The sequence below is a fragment of the Mirounga leonina genome, unplaced genomic scaffold (genome assembly GCF_011800145.1).
Source record: "Mirounga leonina isolate KUSES-001 unplaced genomic scaffold, KU_Mleo_1.0 Mir_108, whole genome shotgun sequence".
NCBI lineage: Eukaryota > Metazoa > Chordata > Mammalia > Carnivora > Phocidae > Mirounga > Mirounga leonina.
In genome coordinates, this window is record NW_023270237.1 from 218,548 (window position 1) to 238,931 (window position 20,384).

Genomic DNA, 20,384 nt, shown 5'->3' on the forward strand with positions numbered 1-20,384 from the left:
AGCCGATCAGCTCACATTAAGCCCGTCTCCCTAACAAGGGGTGGGACAACTACCCCCAGGCAGAGACTCCTGAGAAGCTGAGGAGCAGGCCCCTCCTCCGGAAGACAGACTGGAAGAACAGGTGAATCATAAGCTTATTTCCCACAGGACTGTCAAACTCCAGTGCTAGGGGAAAATAATATAGGGAGCTCCAGGTGTTCCCTCACGACTCGTTGTATACTTCAGGCTAAAATTTTACATTTCTTATTCTTCCTGTTCTTTTTTTTTTTTTACCCTGTTCCCATTTCAAATAGATTCTTATTTCCCAACTTGTTTTTAGTCGCTTTTTAACTTTTATTTTTTTCACATCTACGTTTTATAAGATTTATGCCCCATACTAGCCTGTTTTCACTCTATTCAACTTTATCTTGATATATATATATAAGTTCTGATTTCTTTGTAATATACTGTCTTCTAACAAGGAGACCAAAAATCAGTCAGGAACAGGAAGATCACCCTGTTTTGGTCATCCTGAGAGATTATAATCTCTCACCCCGCCCCCCCCTTTTTTATTGTTTTGGATCATCTTGACTTTGGTCGCATATCTGTGGTAGCTTTCCACCACTTCGGATTTTTTCTTGGGGGCATTCTGTGTGGGTCGTGGTTGATATTTTGGACTCTGTTCATTCACTCAACCATCTCTCAATAGAATTACTAGGAGGAGGAACTCTCAATAAAGAAAAGAACCAGAGACAATGTCCTCTGCCATAGAACTAATGGATATGGATATAAGCAAGATGTCAGAGATAGAATTCAGAATAGCAATCATGAAGTCAATAGCTAGGCTTGAAAAAAGCATTAGTGACACAATAGAATCTCTAAGGGCAAAAGTGAGATCTAATCAGGCTTAACATAAAAATGCTATGAATGAGATGCAGTCTAAACTGTATACTCTAACAGCCATGGTAAATGAGGCAGAAGTGTGAATCAGTGATTTAGAAGATAAGCTGATAGGAAGGAAGCTGATAGGGATAGGCAGCTAGTAGCCCATGAAAACAGACTTAGATCAATGATGCCTTGAAACATTGCAATGTCAAAATTATTGGGATCCCGGAGGGAGTGGAGAGAGAGACAGGACAAGAAGGTATAGGAAATCATAGCTGAGAACTTACCTAATCTGGGAAAGGAAACAAACACTTGTGTCCAAGAGGCAGGACCCCTCCCAAAATAAATAAATAGATCAACACCCCAAAGTATAATAGTGAAACTTGCAAATCTTAGAGCCAAGGAAGCTATCCTGAGAGCAGGTAGGGGAAAGAGATTTCTTATGTACAAAGGGAGGAACATCAGAATAACATCAGACCTATCCACAGAAACCTGGCAGGTCAGAACGGGCTGGCAAGACATATTCAGGGTACAAAATGAGAAGAACATGCAGCCAAGACTACTTTATCCAGCAAGGCTGTCATTCAGAATGGATGGAGAGATACGGAGCTTCTAAAACAGACAGAAACTGAAAGAATATGTGACCACCAAGCCAGCCCTGCAAGAAATATTAAGGGGGATACTGTAAATGAAGAAAGACCCCCGAGAGTAATAGAGACTAGAAATTAACAGAGACAATCTATAGAAACAGGGACTTTACAGGCAATACAATGGCACTAAATTGATATCTTTCAATAGTTACTCTCGATGTAAATGGGCTAAATGCTCTCATCAAAAGACACAGGGTTTCAGATAAAAAAGCCAGACCCATTCCTATGCTGTCTACAAGAGACTCCTTTTACCCATTCCTATGCTGTCTACAAGAGACTCCTTTTGAACCTAAAGACCCCTCAAGATTGAAGGTGAGGGGATGGAGAACCATTTGTCATGCTAGTGGGCCTGAAAAGAAAGCTGGGGTAGCAATCCTCATATCAGGCAAATTAGATTTTAAACCTCAGACTGTGGTAAGAGATGTAGAGGGACACTATATCTTATTTAAAGGGTCTACCAATGAGAAAAATCTAACAATTGTAAATATCTATGCCCCCAACATGGGAGCAGATTACATAAACCAACTAATAACCAAAATAAAGAAACATGGATAATAATACATTAACAGTCGGAGACCTAAACACTGTACTCACAGCAATAGACAGATCATCAACAAAGAAACAAGGGCTTTGAATGACACACGGGACCAGATGGACTTCGTAGATATATACAGAACACTCCATCCTAAAACAACAGAATACTCATTCTTCTCGAGTGCACATGGAACTTTCTCCAGGATAGATCACATACTGGGTCACAAATAAGGTCTCAACTGATAACATAAGATTTGGGTATCTTATTTTCAGACCACAAGCTTTGAAACGAACTCAACCACAGGAAAAATTTGGAAGGAACTCAAACACTTGGAGGTTAAAGAGCATCCTACTGAAGAATGAATGGGTCAACCAGGAAATAAAAGAAGTACTTAAACAATTCATGCAAGCCAATGAAAATGAAAACACATTGGTTAAAAACCTATGGGATACTGCAAAGGCAGTCCTTAGAGGGAAGTACATAGCAGTCCAAGCTGCCCTCAGAAAATTAGAAAAATCCCAAATGCACAAGCTAGCCTTATACCTAAAGGACCCAGAGAAAGAACATCAAATATAGCCTAAAGCAAGCAGCAGAAGAGAAATAATAAAGATTAGAGCAGGAATCAATGAAATAGAAACTAGAAGAAAGTAGAACAGATCAACGAAACTAGAAGCTGGTTCTTTGAAAGAATTAATAAGATCGATAAACCTCTACCAGACCTATCCAAAAAAAAGAGAAAGGACCCAAATTAATAAAATCATGGTGAAAGGGGAGAAATCACAACTAATGCCAAGGAAATAGAGACAGTTATTAGAACTTATTTCCAGCAGCTATATGCCAAGAAACTAGGCAGTCTGGAAGAAATGGATGTATTCCTGGATACTTATAAACTACCAAGACGGAAACAGGAAGAAATAGACAATCTGAACAGACCAATAACCAGCAAGGAAATTGAAGCAGTCATCAAAAACCTGCCAAAAAACAAGAGTCCAGGGCCAGATGGCTTCCCAGGGGAATTTTAAAGAAGAAATCATCCCTATTTTCCTGAAGGTGTTCCAATAAATAGAAATAGAAGGAAAACTTCCAAACTCGTTCTATGAGGCCAGCATTACTCTGAGGTCCCAAACCAAAGACCCCATCAAAAAGTAGAATTACAGACCAATATCCCTGATGAACATGGATGCCAAAATACTCAACAAGAGCCTAGCCAGTAGGATCCAACAGTACATTAAAAGGATTATTCACCATGACCAGGTGGGATTTATTCCTGGGATGCAAGGGTGGTTCAACATTCACAAATCAATCAATGAGATACAGCACATTAACAAAAGAAGAGACAAGAACCATATGATCTCAATTGATGCAGGAAAAGCATTTGACAAAATACAGCATCCTTTCCTGATTAAAACTCTTCAAAATGTAGGGATAGAGGGAACATACCTCAATATCATAACAGCCATCTATGAGAAGCCCACAGCGAATATCATTCAGTGGGGAAAAACAGAGAACTTTTCCCCTAAAGTCAGGAACACGACAGGAATGCCCACTCTCACCACTTCTGTTCAACATAGTACTAGAAGTCCTAGCCTCCACAATCAAACAACAAAAAGAAATAAAAGGCATTCAAATCAGCAAAGAAGTCAAACTCTCTTCGCAGATGACATGATACTTTATGTGGAAAACCAAAAGACTCCCCCTCCCATAATTGCTTAACTCATACAGCAATTCAGCAACATGGCAGAAAACAAAATCACTGCACAGAAACCAGTTGCTTTTCTATACACTAACAATGTGACTGAAGAAAGAGAAATTAAGGAATTGATCCCATTTACAGTAGCACCAAAACCCATAAGATACCGAGGAATAAACCTAACCAAGGAGGTAAAGGATCTATACTCTAGAAACTACAGAACAGTTACGAAAGAAATTGAGGAAGACACAAAGAGCTGGAAAAGCATCCCATGCTCATGGATTGGAAGAATAAACATTGTTAAAATGTCTGTGCTGCGCAGAGCAATCTACACATTCAGTGCAATTCCTATCAAAATACCATCAGCAGTTTTCACAGAGCTGGAACAAACAATCCTAAAATTTGTATGGAAGTAAAAAAGATCCCGAATCGCCAGGGGAATATTGAAAAAGAAAACCAAAACTGGGGGCATCAGAATGCATCAGTTCAAGCTATATTACAAAGCTGTGATCATCAAGCAGCATTATATTGGCACAAAAACAGGCACATAGATCAATGGAACACGATAGAGAGCCCAGAAATGGACCCTCAACTCTATGGTCAACTAATCCTCAACAAAGCAGGAAAGAATGTCCAATGGAAAAAAGACAGCCTCTTCAACAACTGGTGTTGGGAAAATTGGACAGCCACATGCAGAAGAATGAAACTGGACCATTCTCTTACACCACACACAAAGATAAACTCAAAATGGATGAAAGACTTAAATGTGAGACAGGAATCCATCAAAATCCTAGAGGAGAACATAGGCAATAACCTCTTTGATGTTGGCCACAGTGACTTCTTTCCTTTTTTTTTTTTTTTTAATTTATTTATTTGTCAGAGAGAGAGAGAGCACAAGCAGGGAGAGCAGCAGGCAGAGGAGGCAGAGGGAGAAGCAGGCTCCTTGCTAAGCAAGGAGCCTGATGTGGGACTCGATTCCAGGACCCTAGGTTCATGATCTGAGCTGAAGGCAGATGCTTAGCCAACTGAGTCACCCAGGTATCCCCACAGCAACTTCTTTCAAGACACATCTCCAAAAGCATGGGAAACAAAAGCAAAAATGAACTTTTGGGACTTCATCAGGATAAAAAGCTTCTGCACAGAAAAGCAAACAGTCAATAAAACAAAGAGGCAACCCACGGAATGGGAGAAGATATTTGCAAATGACATTACAGATAAAGGGCTGGTATCCAAGATCTATAAAGAATTCTCAAACTCAACCCCCAAAAAACAAATAATCCAGTCAAGAAATGGGCAGAAGACATGAACAGACACTTCTCCAAAGAAGACATCCAGTGGTCAACAGACACATGAAAAACTGCTCCACATCACTTGCCATCAGGGAAATACAAATCAAAACCACAATGAGATACCTACCACCTTACACCAGTTAGAATGGCCAAAATTAACAAGACAGGGAACAACAAATGTTGGCAAGGATCTGGAGAAAGGGGAACCCTCTTACACTGTTGGTGGGAATGCAAGCTAGTACAGCCACTCTGGAAAACAATATGGAGGTTCCTCAAGATGTTAAAAATAGAGCTACCCAATGACTGAACAATTGCACTACTACATATTTACCCCAAAGATACAGATGTAGTGAAAAGAAGGGGCACCTGCACCCAATGTTCAAAGCAGCAGTGTCCACAATAGCCAAATAGTGGAAGGATCCAAGATGTCCTTCAACGGATGAATGGATAAAGAAGATGTGGTATGTATGTACAATGGAATATTACTCAGCCATCAGAAAGGATGAATACCCACCATTTACATCGGCATTGATGTATTTCGCATGTAGTGAAATAAGTCAAGCAGAGAAGAACATATCATTTGGTTTCACTCATATGTGGAACATAAGGAATAGCACAGAGGACCACAGGGGAAGGGAGGGAAAACTGAATGGAACGAAATCAGAGGGAGACAAACCATGAGAGACTTTGGACTCCGTGAAACAAACTGAGGGTTGCAGAAGGGAGGGGAGTCGGCAATGGGGTAACTGGGTGATCGGTATTAAGCAGGGCATGTGTGGTGATGAACACTGGGTGTTATATGCAATTGATGAATCGTTGAACACTACGTCAAAATCTAATGATGTACTAAATGTTGGCTAAGCGAACATAATAAAATAAAATGCAATTCAAATGAAAAATAAAAGTATACTGGCTTCTGAGTATGCGAAGAATAAAAGAGTGGGATTTTGGTTTGTTTGGTTGTATTTTTGTTGTTATATATTTTTACCCTTTTAGCACATCTCAGAATTCCTCATTTTTCTTTTTTCAAATTTAAGGTCTGTATTTTTGTGGGTGAGGGAGGGTGTATTTTGATCCTTTTGTTTTCTGTTGGTCAGTCTTTCTGCACTCATGTACCATAGTTTCGGTTACATATTTCCAAATATAGCAGGGTTTGAGAAATGGATAGAATATTAGACATTTAGACCCCTAAAGAGTCTAGGATGTGTAAGTCTCTTCACCTAAGCATTGGTGTCATTATGTTTGATGTACTGTCAGCTGCCTCTTTCCCATAATAAGTGAGCTTTAAATAGACAACTTAAGGACCTGACCTTTGCAGTTCAGTTGTGAGATTTTTCTCTTTCTTGTCCTGAGCTCTAACTGCTCCTAACAGAGGAGGTAGAATCAGGGCACAAAAATATAAGAACAAGATAACCTTGACTTTTCTATATTATTTTAAAGGGGATTTGAAAAGCAGTTTAACATTTGAAATTTGAACATGATTCAATGCTATTACAAATAAAGTATAATTTTGGGTTGTCAGTATACACAAATAAATGTGTGTATTTATGAATAGGTATGACTTATTCACATATACAGTATCTCTGTAAAATATATACATGCAAATACCTTCCAGTTTTTTAACTACAGAAACTTATTTTCAGAATAACTAGTTTTCTAGTTAAAATAAGGGCAAAGTAGTCCCATTTACCCACTTACACTAATGTTTAGAAAACTCGACATGATTAATATTTTCGGAAGCAATCTCCTAAAAGCCCAGTTTAGAAAACTATTAAATAAAGCACAGTCATCTCAAATGGGTCTGTGACTTGGGAACTCCTCCCCCAACCATTTAAACTTGTTAAATAATTGCATTCTGCTACTAGAGAATTGGATGGTTATTATCCATTCCATATTAACATTTACTTGAATGCTTACTATATGCCAGAGATTGCTGTACATTTCACATGTATCATTTCTCTTGTTTGTTACAGAAACTATGGATAAAAGTAGTAGTGCCACTTTACATTAAACTAAGGTTTGGAGAGGTAAAAAAAAAAAAAAGTTTTGCCCAAGATCATGTGGCAAATGAGTAATGGCACCTGAATTTGAAGTTCAAAGTCTGCTTTTTAATTTAACCATTATCACTAAGTCGAGGACTGAAATCTTCCTCTTTATTGTTTAACTGTACCTGGACCAAAGAAGCTGCTAACTCTGTTAGTTAATTCTTATCAGGAAGAAGAGTACAGCACCAGCTGTGAAGATAACAGCAACAAAAACAAATGAAAGGACCAAGATATACTGGAGAAGACTTGGAAGAAGGAGACCAGAGTTTGCACTTGACTCCGTTTTTAGCTTATATATCACTTTCTTAGGAAAGCCTTTCCCTACCACATCCTATTCCTTACTCGTCTGTGTTAGAACACTGAACTCATTGTTGTAATTACCATATTGCAATGATTCGAAGGTGCACATATTTTTCATTTTAACATTTCTAAAATCTGGATGCATCTTATAATTGATATCTTAAAATTAGTTGGTAGCATTTCTCAATTATTGGTACAAAAATAAGGATGTGATTTATGGTTGATGGCATCTTAGATTTGATGAAATACAATATTTACATGTGTTCCCATGAAAAGGTTTATGTCATTCCAACAGTTTTAAATACCAGGTGTACACAGTATTTTCCAATTTCTAGTCTAGTCCTCTTTTAAGCTCCAGACTTGCATGTTGAACTAAATTTTCCTTTGATACCCCAGGGACCACCAATTCAATATGTCTACTTTCCGAAAAAACTTGTCTTTTAGCATTCCCCCAATCTCAGTAAATGGAATCTACGTTCGTACATTCATGAAGCTAAAAAGCTACCAGTTTGACTGCCAGGGTGTGAATCCCACTTCCACCCTATACTAGTTATATGAGCACATGGAGATGTGTGTTGCCTTTATTCTTCATCTGTAAAATGGGGAGCATAATAACACCTATCTCTGAGAGATTTTAGGAGATTAAAACAAGGAGTAAATGTTAGCTGCCACTAATCTTCATGATACATATCTGTGACCTCTCTCCTTAACTCTGTACATGTAATTCATCTTCAGATCCTGTGAGAGGTGGGCCCTTCAAAATATTTCTGTCCACTTGTATCTCATTGCTGCTTCTCCACTCCAAGCCCTCATTTTTCTCACCTATAGTAACTAATAGCTTCTACTCTTTCTCATCTCTAATCTATTCAATACAAAGATCAGTCAACCATCTTTTAAATCAGATCATACAGCTTCTTAAAACCCACAATTCTTAATATGGTGTGTATTGTTCTCAGTTGTCTGCCTAGCCTCTGCTTACTTTTTCAGCCTCATCTTAGGCCGCTCTACCTCACAGTGTCACTCATTTCTCCCAAATGAACTCCCACTCATCCTTTACTTTTCGTCTTAGCTGCCACTGCCTCAAAGACATGTTCTGATCTTCCAAACTAAAGTAGGTACTTCAGCCCTAATGTGTGATCTTTTGTATTGAATTTATACCTTTCATATTTGGGGTGAAGATAAGGAAGTTGAGTGATTTCCCCAAGGCTTGCAATGCTAATTATGGTAGAACTAGAATACCAGCCCAGGACTGGCCAACTCTAAACTCTTATTTCCATGGTCCTTCCTTTGCTTCCTTGAGAGCAGAAGATAGCATATGAATCAATGTGCCAGGCTTCCACATGCGGCCTGACTTCTCTCCTCTCTTTCCATTTAACCTTCAGGTAGGTTGTTCTTTCAATATCCATTTCTTTGTGAGCCATCTCTCCTAAATTAGATTGTAAACCTTTGAAGTTGTTCTTCATCTATTTTTATGATATAGTATAACATTTTTATAGTAGTTCTTATATATACCTAGCACTTATATAAATTACCTTGCACACAGTAGATACTGATTAAATATTTTTGTCTTAGGGATATTAGAGAAAAATAATATTTTAATCCATCTAATTTTTTTCAAGGTTTGGAGATATCTCATGAAGGAATTTAGTACCTGCCATACTCGTCTACCAATCAGTAACAGTACATTTTCTGTTTTTATATTTTGAATAGAACTACCTAAAATTATTTTAAAGTAAACAGTTTTTGTCTTCAGAGATTATTATGATTGTTTCACTAGAAAAACAATTAACCTTAAGTATTTTTGCTTTGCTTCAGGAATTAAGTGATCTACAACGCGACCCACCTGCTCATTGTTCAGCTGGACCCGTGGGAGATGACTGTAAGCTTTGCTTTCCTGCTAGGATTTTGCTACCATTAATAATATAGGTTTGGGGGCACCTGGGTGGCTCAGTCGTTAAGTGTCTGCCTTCGGCTCAGGTCATGATCCCAGGGTCCTGGGATCAAGCCCCGCATCTGGCTCCCTGCTCGGCGGGAAGCCTGCTTCTCTCTCTCCCACTCCCCCTGCTTGTGTTCCCTCTCTCACTGTGTCTCTCTGTCAAATAAATAAATAAAATCTTTAAAAAAAAAAAAATAATAATAATATAGGTTTGAACATTTGTTAATGACTCCAAAACTCCTTTGTTTGTTTCAGTGTTCCACTGGCAAGCAACTATTATGGGACCTGTAAGTATGATTCATATATGTGAAATTAATTCCCTCAGCCATACTTCATTTTTGCCATTTCACCTTTGATGAGATGTGTGCGGCTAAGGTTGAGTTTCCTTGTACTCTGAATCACTCAGGAAGCAAAATACAATTAAAGGATTTTTGATGATTTTCTGGAGCACTGGTGGCAAATACTTGTTAAGATCACTGTGATGTTTTCCTTTGCCAATTCCTTGATCATTACACATAGTCATGGATCACCCACAATTTGCAACCAGGCTGTAAGTTATACATTTGCTTTATCTGCTTTTAAACACAAAAGTCATTTGTTCAGAACTAAGCATAATTATTCTCACATCAACAATTTTAGTGGAAAAAAACAATTTTAGTAGGTTAGAAATGAGTCTAATTAACTCAGTAATGGAATACCTGCAAGTTAACAAGCACCAGTTTGCAAAAACTGTCTTCTCCGTTCCTGTGTGTGAGAGAGAACTGGTGAGATAATTGCAACAAATCTATATTTGCCAACTCGTGAATTTGTTGTTTTTAGTTTTGTTGTATTGTACTGAACTCAAAATTACCTGCTATTTTATGACTGGCTTTACTTAACACTTACTACCCTTGTTAAGATTATTTCTTTCTATACCTAAGGCAGTTATGACTTGAAACAGACTTTTCTTTCTGTGCACAAAATCTGATTGCATAAGAATGGGCATTGACTACTTTCTGGGTGAGAATATATATACTAGTAACCTGCTTCCATGAACATCATTCTCTCCTCCCTCCCCTGAAAGAATTTTATGTAGTAAGACATAGAGGTTTTAATCATATTGCCTTGTGTTTCACTTTTAAGAACAACAATTACTGAATTTTCAGAGCAGGAGTCCTGGGCAAATGTCTCAAATTACTAAACTGTTATATTAAGTTAATTTTTTTAAGGGTAAAATGCAATATATTTATTTAAATAACAACTTTAAGAATGTAGTTATTTGTTTTTCATTGCTTACTAAGAACCTTCAGAATACTATTACTTAAAGGCCCACCCTTACCATTTGATTTATAACCCTTCACAGATATTTCTTAGGTGAATCACAGTAGCAAATGGTTACAATTATGTTACTCATACCTCCTTTATTTTAGTAATGCAAACATGTCACTCTATAATATCATTTGAATTTACTTATATTTTCTACATTCCTTATGAGTTTTGATGAACTAGAATTAAACTATATATAGTAAGAATAATTATACAGTACAGTCCTCTAATGTATATGCAGAAACTTGAGGAAGTAATGATAGTCTTGCTATTATTACCAAAGTGGTAATATAACATGATAAATTTAATTAAATATTAAGGAGGGGCACCTGGTGGCTCAGTCAGTTAAGTGTCTAACTTTGGCTTAGGTCATGATCTCAGGGTCCTGGGATTGAACCCTATGTCCGGCTCCCCGCTCAAGTGGGGAGTCTGCTTGTCCCTCTGCCCCTCCCCCTGTTCATGCTCTCTTTCTCAAATACATAAATAAATAAATTATATATATATACATATATATAGGAATATATATGTGTGTATATATATAAAGGAATGAAAATAGAATTTTAGGTATTTTGCTACCTTTTTTCTTTATCATTTTTTCTTGCTTGTAACATTAAATATAGTTTCTAACTGCCGTAAAGAAACATGGCCAAATTTCAGGGCGCCTGGGTGGTTCAGTCATTAAGCAACTGCTTTCAGCTCAGGTCATGATCCCAGGATGCTAGGATTGAGCCCCGCATGGGGCTCCCTTCTCAGCGGGAAGCCTGCTTCTCCCTCTCCCACTCTCCCTGCATGTGTTCCCTTTCTCACTGTGTCTCTGTCAGATAAATAAAATCTTAAAAAAAAAAATAGAAACCTGGCCAAATTTAAATTCCTTTTGTAAAGTTTGTTCCTAATTTGGTTCAATGAATATTGAATTTATCTAGTTTTATTTTGAACTTTTTTGCATTTTCCACATTATATTATAAACTGTTTTTAAGTGAAGATTGGAGGTCTGAATTGTGTGTCACATAGCCTTTCCTTTTTATAACTTGGTCTTTTTAGTTCATCTCTATTCTTGCCCCATAAGGACCATCAGGGCGCCTGGGTGGCTCAGTCGGTTAAGCGTGGGACTCCTGATTTCAGCTCAGGTCCTGATCTCAGGGTCATAGGATCAAGCCCCATGTCAGTTTCCCCGCTCAGTGGGGAGTCTGCTCAGGATTCTCTTTCCCCCTCTGCCCTTACCCCTGCTTGTACTCTCTCTTAAAATAAATAAATCTTAAAAAAAAAAAAAAGACCATCAGATCTTAAGTTTTATAAATAAGGTAAATAGATACTAGCCCGAACCCTTTTTCCCATACTGATTACTGCTGCAGAAAATTCTTCTTCTCTCAAAGCAATCTTGTGTGTATACCAGTCTATAAAACTCTAGACTCATAAAAAGATCTGTTTGTGTAAGTCACACCACTGTGTGTGTCCTATTTTTGTGTTTAACTTTGATGTCGTCATGATTGTTGGAGACTCTTCCTTCATACCTGCAAAGGGAAACCTGTTTTCAAGGTAAATGATTTGAACTTAGGACAGAATGATGGCATTTTTTTTTTTTCAAATCTATTTGGGGGAAAATCATCTTAGGTTATTAAATACAGTAATCACTGATGTAAAATATTTGTAATTTCAGCCTGATAGCGCCTATCAAGGTGGAGTCTTCTTTCTCACTGTACATTTTCCGACAGACTATCCTTTTAAGCCACCAAAGGTATTTTCATTTTTATGATTGATGTGACTCTTCGTCAGGGATTTTACTCTCTACCCCAAGATATGTACATGACATCAAAGACTGTGGGTAGATTAGCATCTTCAAACTATTCTGTAAAATCACTGAATTTAAAATATGCTTTCTTACTCAAATATTGGACTGTATCTGTAACACAAAAGGCAGTATCTGTTATACTATATATTAGCTTCCTTACCTTTTTCCCCTCTCCTCATTAGATATATGTAGTTTGGGAAATTTTTTATGGTCAAGAATCAGACTTTTCTATTCAGGGGATTGATTATCTTTGAAAGTTGACCCTATTTCTCAGTTCTTAAGTTGTTATTCAACAAAAATTTATTGAGCACCTCCAGTGTTCTGTTACATTGGGGAATACAAAAATAAATATGACCCAGTCCCTTTATTAAGTGTGGTAGGAAAAATAAAAATGTGTTCTTATACATTAAATTTAGACTGGATCTGAAGAGGAAATAAATGATGGTGACATCAATGAGGGAAAAGTTTATTAACAAATTCTGCCACTCAGAATAATTATTTTAGATTTTTAAAAACACCTGATTAACATATATATGAAACAATATAACAACAACTCTTGTGGAAGATTAGAATTCTTGGCAGATTCCTTAGGATAGGTAACAGGCTGAGGCACCTCAACTTTCCTCTGGAACAGGGTTGGCACCCTGTTTTTAGATCCAGTGTCACTTGCAGGTATCAATGATAATAAAATTAAGAAAAGGATTATTTTGAGGGATCATGAAAGCCATAATTAATTCGGGTACTACTCAGCCAGTCATACCAGCAATTACAGATTTATTAATTCTAAAATACTTCTCAGCTCCTACTGAGGGGCAAGGGGAAACTGACTTTATTTGCTTTCACACTCCCAGTAGCTAAAAGGTATGTGTGCACAAAGTAGATGCTCAATTTGTTGTTGAATGCATTTCTCTTCTAAGGTCATATAAAATTGAGGACATTTTACTCTAGAGCAAATTGGTTCTGTTTTGTTCATAGTTCATGGGTTGTCATATTTTCGTTTTGTTTTTAGATTGCTTTCACAACAAAAATTTACCATCCAAACATAAACAGTAATGGAAGTATTTGTCTTGATATCCTGAGGTCACAATGGTCACCAGCTCTGACTGTATCAAAAGGTAATTTCATTTATCAGATTTATAACTGTTGATAACAGTGAGACAAGAAAAATATAGCAGAAGTATCTAGGGACCAAAGTTTAAAAAAAAAAAAACCATTCTACTGTGTTTTCTCCTGCTTTGATTTTGCTTGCTTTCATAGCTCTTCTGTTGCTCTTTTGCTTTTATCAGTTAGCTTGGCGCAGTTCACGGGCAAATCTTAATGATAAAATGAGACAAACTTTAAATACGTTAGAGCTAGAAATTTGGATGAGCCTGTTGACATTTTACCCCTTTAGTTTGGGCTTTAAAAGAGAAACAGAGTAAAAATAAGATTTTAGGACCAGTTGTCACATTTATTAAATGGGATTGTTGATGTAATGAGTAAAGCTTTACATCTCTTACTTCATCTAAGAAGAAATGCCAGATTAGGCTGATAAATGATTTAAAATGAAAGACACATTTCACACTTCGGAATTATACAGTACATTTAGCATGTTAGTCTAAACTTTGAATAACCGATAGCATTATTATGACTGATAACATAATCCATGTGGATTCTCAGCTTTAACAGTTACATACCTTTTTCTTGCTAAATTATCAGATGTGACAGACCTTCTGAAGCCTTTTTGTTACTAGCCAATACTATTTGCTGTGCCAGCCCTCTTAATTCATGTCGTGTTTCTCTAGCAGAAGAGAACCTGACCATTGGAAAATACTGTTTGAGTTCGAAGCTTCTGCCCCTGAAGTAATTTGGTGGTTTGCCCTTTTTATAAAATTTAAGAAAATTATTTCTCTTGAAGGATTCAGGGGATGAATGAATCTATGCTCATTAAAAAAAATCTTTTTAATAAATGCTACCTGAATGTTTAACTTATTTTTAAAAGTGATTAGATTTATAGGAAGCAGGGTCCACAGTGATAATTATTTCAAATATTAGATAAGTAGTAGCCCTTCCTGTCAGCTAGTTATTATGAATGGCAGTTTTCTGACCTAAAATGTTTGTATAAAACGTTCATGTCGATTCTAGTGTCTTTTAAAAAATCACGTAGTGTTACTGTTATGCACTAGATGCAAGAAAGTTTTTGTGTCACAAGGTTATTCAAATTAATATACTCTTTCCTGGAATGGTACCACAAAATGAAAGAAATGGCAGACTACCAGATGTTGAGCACTAATTTTCTAACATTGGTAGCTTTTTATAAATATTAGTATTCTTGTCTTCCGGAAACTGCCCTTGAAGAATTTCATGTAGCCTCAGTGTCCTCATATGTGAAATGGGGATTATAAGAGTATTACCACATAAGGTCACTATGCATCTGGCACATAGAAGGCACTCAAACGAATGTTAACTCATTATTACCTTTCTCTTTATCTTAAAACATCTGATTTGTGTACATGATAGTGAAATCAGAGCACATGGCTCTTGGCAGCAGGAGTGGGAAATGAGGAACTTCCCTCTTGCTTATTTTATAAGGTAGCTTATACTTTGCTTATTTGTACATTTTTCACTTTTTTATATTTCAAAAGTCTTATTTTGCTTTTTATCATGAGTTTAGTCTAGAAACTCTGGAGATGTGAGCCCAGATAATCTGCCCTATTGGTTTAATATAAAAGGCTTATAATTTCAGTAGGCAGATGGAAAATAAGGAAGATGAATAAAATACTAATTTTTCTCATTAGCCCTTAGCAACCCCCTTTCTGTGTCATTTAAGAAATTAACCGTGCTTTATAAATTCACTTGTGGATTTGTAAGAGTAGGAAAAGATAAAGGAACATAGTAGAGGAAAATGAAGATGAAATGTTCTTCCAAAGATTCCTCATACCTCCTCAGAAGTGGTGGCATGCTTTTGTCTGTCATAACAGACAAATCAGGAACCAGAGTCCTTGTTCCTTACTTTTTGATACTTAGATTGTTTTTAAAGCTGTAGCTATTTGAATTAGTATTTTGATGTGGCAAGAAAGAACTACTTTTTCAATTTTCACTTATATTTTAAAACATACAGGTTATATATTGATAACTGTTCACATTATTTTTAAGTGAGTGTGATACAAATAATGGACATGGAATAAAAGATTCTTTGAAAAAAATCTGACAAATCGTTCTTCTTTGTAGGCAAACTGTAGCACTAAAGCCAAAGTAAAAAATGTGCATAAACAGGAGTCCAAAATGGTTTGGACTGTTAACTGCAATTTGTTTGCTTTATTTTGAATTGATTAGAACATAGATTTTCTGCATTAAAATAAAATAAAAAATGGACAGTTCCCTCATTAAAGTACAAAAGTATCTTTAAGAAATATCTAGGGACGCCTGGGTGGCTCAGTCAGTTAGGCGTCTGTCTTTGGCTCAGGTTATGATCCCAGGGTCCTGAGATCGAGTCCCCGTCATTGGGCTCCTTGCTCAGCAGGGAGCCTGCCGCTCCCCCTGCTTGTGCACTCTCTCTCTCTGATAAATAAATGAAATCTTAAAAAAAAAAAAAAGAAATATCTAAAGTTAGGATGCTGTTCTAAAAATATTTTGATTAGGTACCATATTTGGTATATGTGTGTGTTACCTAAAATTATTTTTATAGAGAAATCTTCAGATTAAATGTTGTTAATAGTTACTTTATAAATGCACATTTTTTAAATAAGTAGAAATTCAAATTAAATGTACAACTTCAAAAATTATAGTAATTTTGTGTTCTACACATTGTATGCTAATTTTATAATTTTTAATTTAAAAATTAGAAGTATTTGCTCCTAAGCAGTTAGTCTAAAAAGTAATTTAACATGCTCATTTTATTTTGTTTTCTTTATAAGTTCATTGTCTATATTCAGTAAAATCATTTTCATATATGTAATTGTTATAAAGCAGAAAGATCATTATCTGATGTGATGTTCTCTTTTCAATCTAGTTTTATTGTCCATATGTTCTCTACTTTGTGATCCTAATCCAGATGACCCCTTAGTACCAGATATTGCACAAATCTATAAATCAGACAAAGAAAAGTAAGTGTTTACTTATATTAGTTTCTGTGTGGGTGTTCTGCCAAAACATACGTATTATCAAAATATTTAAGTACATTTAATTGTGTTTATTATACTTATACTAAGTTTGCTTATCTTTCCACTGGAAGAAATCTTTCTTTTTAAACTTTATTAGTCTTTTTTACAAAAGATATTATTCCTTCCCACATAGTGTTTAGTCCTTTACTATTTAATAGTACATGTTCTGCATTTGCATAATGTTTTTGATAGGAAAGAACTAGATATATAGTTCTAAGTAGTAAATTTAAAATAAAAGAATTTGATAATTGGAAGCCTTGAATATTGTATTCCTTATCTTCTCCCAGGAAGAGAACTTTTCCCTAACCCCCTCCAAACTGACCTAATTTTCAAGCTGCTTCATCTTGCTGGTACCATTGATTTATTTGTAGGTTACAGATAACGCCCATTCAGGGCACTTTTATAGATTTCTGTTAGAAATTGATTTCCTATTTTGTTGTTTGTAATTTAGGCATGTTTTTATATTGGTTATAGAGAAATCCATCAGTTAAAACATCACTTGTTTTCTGTTTTATTTAATATATGAGCCTAAGTCACATTGACCCAATAATTGGCATATGAGTGATTATTGCAGTTAAGTATAAAAAGGTAGAGTATACAGTTTTATATAAATAGGTCTTCTAAAAGATTAAATTTGTATGTTTTTACTATATCCCTTTTGTATGCCTACAGATACAACAGACATGCAAGAGAATGGACTCAGAAATATGCAATGTAAAATAAAAAAATATTTCATATATACCAGAGTACTGTAAAATCTAGGTTTTTTTCAACATTAGCAGTAAATTGAGCACTGTTTACTGTTTCATTGTACCATGAAATCCTTTGATTTTTACCCATTTTACATGTATTTCTGAAGCAAGACAAAACAAACTTCCAAAAATACCCTTAAGACTGTGATGAGAGCATTTGTCATTTTGTATGCATTGAGAAAGACATTTATTATGGTTTTTAAGATACTTGGACATCTGTATCTTCAGCTTACAAGATCTGCAATGCATCTGAAAAGTAACCAAATTATTTTTTGCTGAAACTAGATGTTTTTACATGAGAAATACTGTATGTGTTGTCTAAGATGTCACCATTTTTATAAATCTGTATTCAGATTTCATTCTTTGTTAGCTCACTTTATAATTTGTATTTTTTTACTGTATAGACTAAATATATTCTATTTACATGTATGTCAACTCATTACCTTTTTCCTGTGAACAGTATTGAAAAAATGCAACAGCTGGTAATTAAGTGAATTAACTGTCTCCCTTGTCTTAGGGTATTCGGTAGATTGATTGCAGATTTCTTAAACCTGAAAGGATCTTTACACTGTAATTCTCAGTATCCTGATTATGGAGAAACACTTGTTTTGATTTTGTTATACTTGACTTAACTTTATTGCAATGTGAATTAATTGCACTGCTAAGTAGGAAGATGTGTAACTTTTATTTGTTGCTATTCACATTTGAGTTTTTTTTCTGTATAGGCAATATTATATTGACACCTTTTACAGATATTAATGTAGCTTTTTCCATATAAATAAAATGCTTTTTCTACTATTTGTCTTGATTACTTAAAGAAATAAATTATTATAAGTAAGGATCAAAACTATAAAATTTCGCATGAAAATTAATTCCAAATTGTGAGAATGAGTTGTATTTGGCATTCACTGCCATTAATTATATAAATTTTATTGCTTTAGGTTTGTATCTGTTTACTGTATTATCAGTCTAGAGGATGATACACATTGGATGGACCCTTGTTATAGAAGAGAATTTAGAGTAAGTTGAGGTTTGTCTTGGATCACATTTTAAGTGGATCATTTACTAAAGTACTGTGATGAGTATAAGGCAGTGTCACCCACACTGAAGAAAGTATTGACCTGAAAAATAGTTTAACTATTAAAATGCCCCTCTAGGTGGAATGGACATTGTATTTCTTAACATTTTAAAATCTAGAATTTTCAAAATAGTAGTTTAGTGCCATCACAGTTTGAAAGAGGACATCCATTTTTTTACTACAGATGTTATAAAGAAAATTCGAAAATGATGCTTTCCTCTGTTTTTATAAATTTCCAGTTAAAACTGATTTAAATAAGCAGGTTATCTTTGCAGATTTTAAAGAAAGCTAGAAAGTTCTAACTTGGAAAAAAAAATACATTTCTAATTATTTAGCATGCTTACCAAACTTGAGTGAGTGTCATTTTTAAGAAGAGTTGTAGCTCTTTGGATTATTGCAGTAGCTGTATATAAGTGTGCAAGAATCTGTGATGGATGTAGTCGTTAGTAAAGCATTTAAATCACTTCAGTATTTTACCATGGATCATTACCATTAAAGCACAAAATAACCCGTTGTTAGAAAATGTGTTTTTATAAGTGAATGTAAAAATAAATAAATGAATTGTGAAATGGATGTTTAAGAAAATATAGGTTTAAAAAGTAACTATATTAAGTAACGTCTTGAAACAAACATATCATGAAAAACACTGCTTTACTAGATATATGATTATAAGCTACTTTCACCCAGAATTTACACTCAACTTCATTAAAGTATTTAGTCTATTTTGATAGTAAAGGATTTTGTTTCTTGAATATCTTTCACTTTTTTTAAAACTTTGATTTGTGTGGCATTTATTTTTGGAAGTGTCCTTTTTTTTTTTCTTTATTAAAGGTTTTGAAATTCGCCTAATTCTTGTTTGCCTTTGCTTACATCTCAATTGTACAACCAGACTCCAGAGGAGTGAGCGCAGTTTCTCATAATTAAATAAAAACCTTAAGAGCTCAACAGTGGCATAATGATTAACCAAGTCACCATTTTAGTTATGTCGTGTTTTGCTAAATTCTGACAAGGATATATCAGTTACCTTGTACAACTGTAAGTCCGAAGTCAGGGGCCTTCCTCCATAAGTAACCATTAATTTAGGGACCCCTGGAATGAGGAAAATGGGTAGTCTTTTGGAGATTTAGGATCATACCTCTTGAAGTCCTGGATGTTTCAAGACCGTTACAAACCATATTCAAGTTGAATTCTGGACACTAGTAACTGTCACATACAGTTAAGTCAGAGATACAAGTTGTAAAGGCAACCTCACCCTCATCTCCCATATTTGCATATGATTCTTGAAGTACAGGCTTTACACCTGCCTATGTAAACCATATATAATTATTCATTTTTGCTTTAAGTCATCCCCCTTGCCCCCTTGTCCTTAAACTGTTTAGGGAAAATTTAAAATTTATTTTGTAGATCAACTACTTATCAATTGCAAAGGATCATAAGGTATCAAATGAGAAACACAAACACAGAGCACAAGGGCAACCTTAAGAGTTAATATTCAAGAGTAACTTTTAAAAAAACTTGATAAAAATACCACATGTAGTTTTTCATTTCTTTTATCACTTTATTTCAGTGATCAGTTTATCTCTGTACACGATTCAGCCATTGATGTTTTGCAGGATCCTGCTCTCACAGTTCTGTATTTTTAAGATGGAAAAATTGGGGAAATTAATTTTCCTCTCAGATTAAAAGAGATTCTTGGTTGTGAAACTATTAATATCATGTTTATTTGTTGGTAGTCAATTTGAATTGGACTCAAAGTCCAGTTCAGTCAATGATGTTCTGAGTTCTGCTGTAGAATCATTAGTCCTGTTACTAGGACCAGCCATGGAAAATGTGATCAATGCTTTAGCCATGGCCATATAAATAGAGCTTCAGTATATTCAAATTGTTGGATTTGGTCTGTTATACAAGAGTATTGCTTTTTAGTTTAAATCTTTTTTTTTTTTTAAAGATTTTATTTATTTGACAGAGAGAGACACAGCGAGAGAGAGAACACAAGCAGGGGGAGTGGG

The 20,384-nt window shown here is 35.4% G+C and overlaps 1 protein-coding gene across 2 annotated transcripts in view; it reads left to right on the forward strand.

Moving 5' to 3' along the window:
* LOC118019407 (ubiquitin-conjugating enzyme E2 D1) overlaps nt 1-18,097 on the forward strand; it is a 38,448-nt gene extending 20,351 nt beyond the window's left edge. For both annotated transcript variants that reach the window (XM_035018560.1, XM_035018552.1), the window contains exons 2-7: nt 9,189-9,252; nt 9,565-9,596; nt 12,272-12,349; nt 13,413-13,518; nt 16,395-16,488; nt 17,218-18,097. In XM_035018560.1, coding sequence (XP_034874451.1) covers nt 9,189-9,252; nt 9,565-9,596; nt 12,272-12,349; nt 13,413-13,518; nt 16,395-16,488; nt 17,218-17,263 — 420 coding nt within the window. In that variant the 3' untranslated portion in view covers nt 17,264-18,097. The remainder of the gene's footprint in view (nt 1-9,188; nt 9,253-9,564; nt 9,597-12,271; nt 12,350-13,412; nt 13,519-16,394; nt 16,489-17,217) is intronic.
* Nucleotides 18,098-20,384: the final 2,287 nt, after the last annotated feature.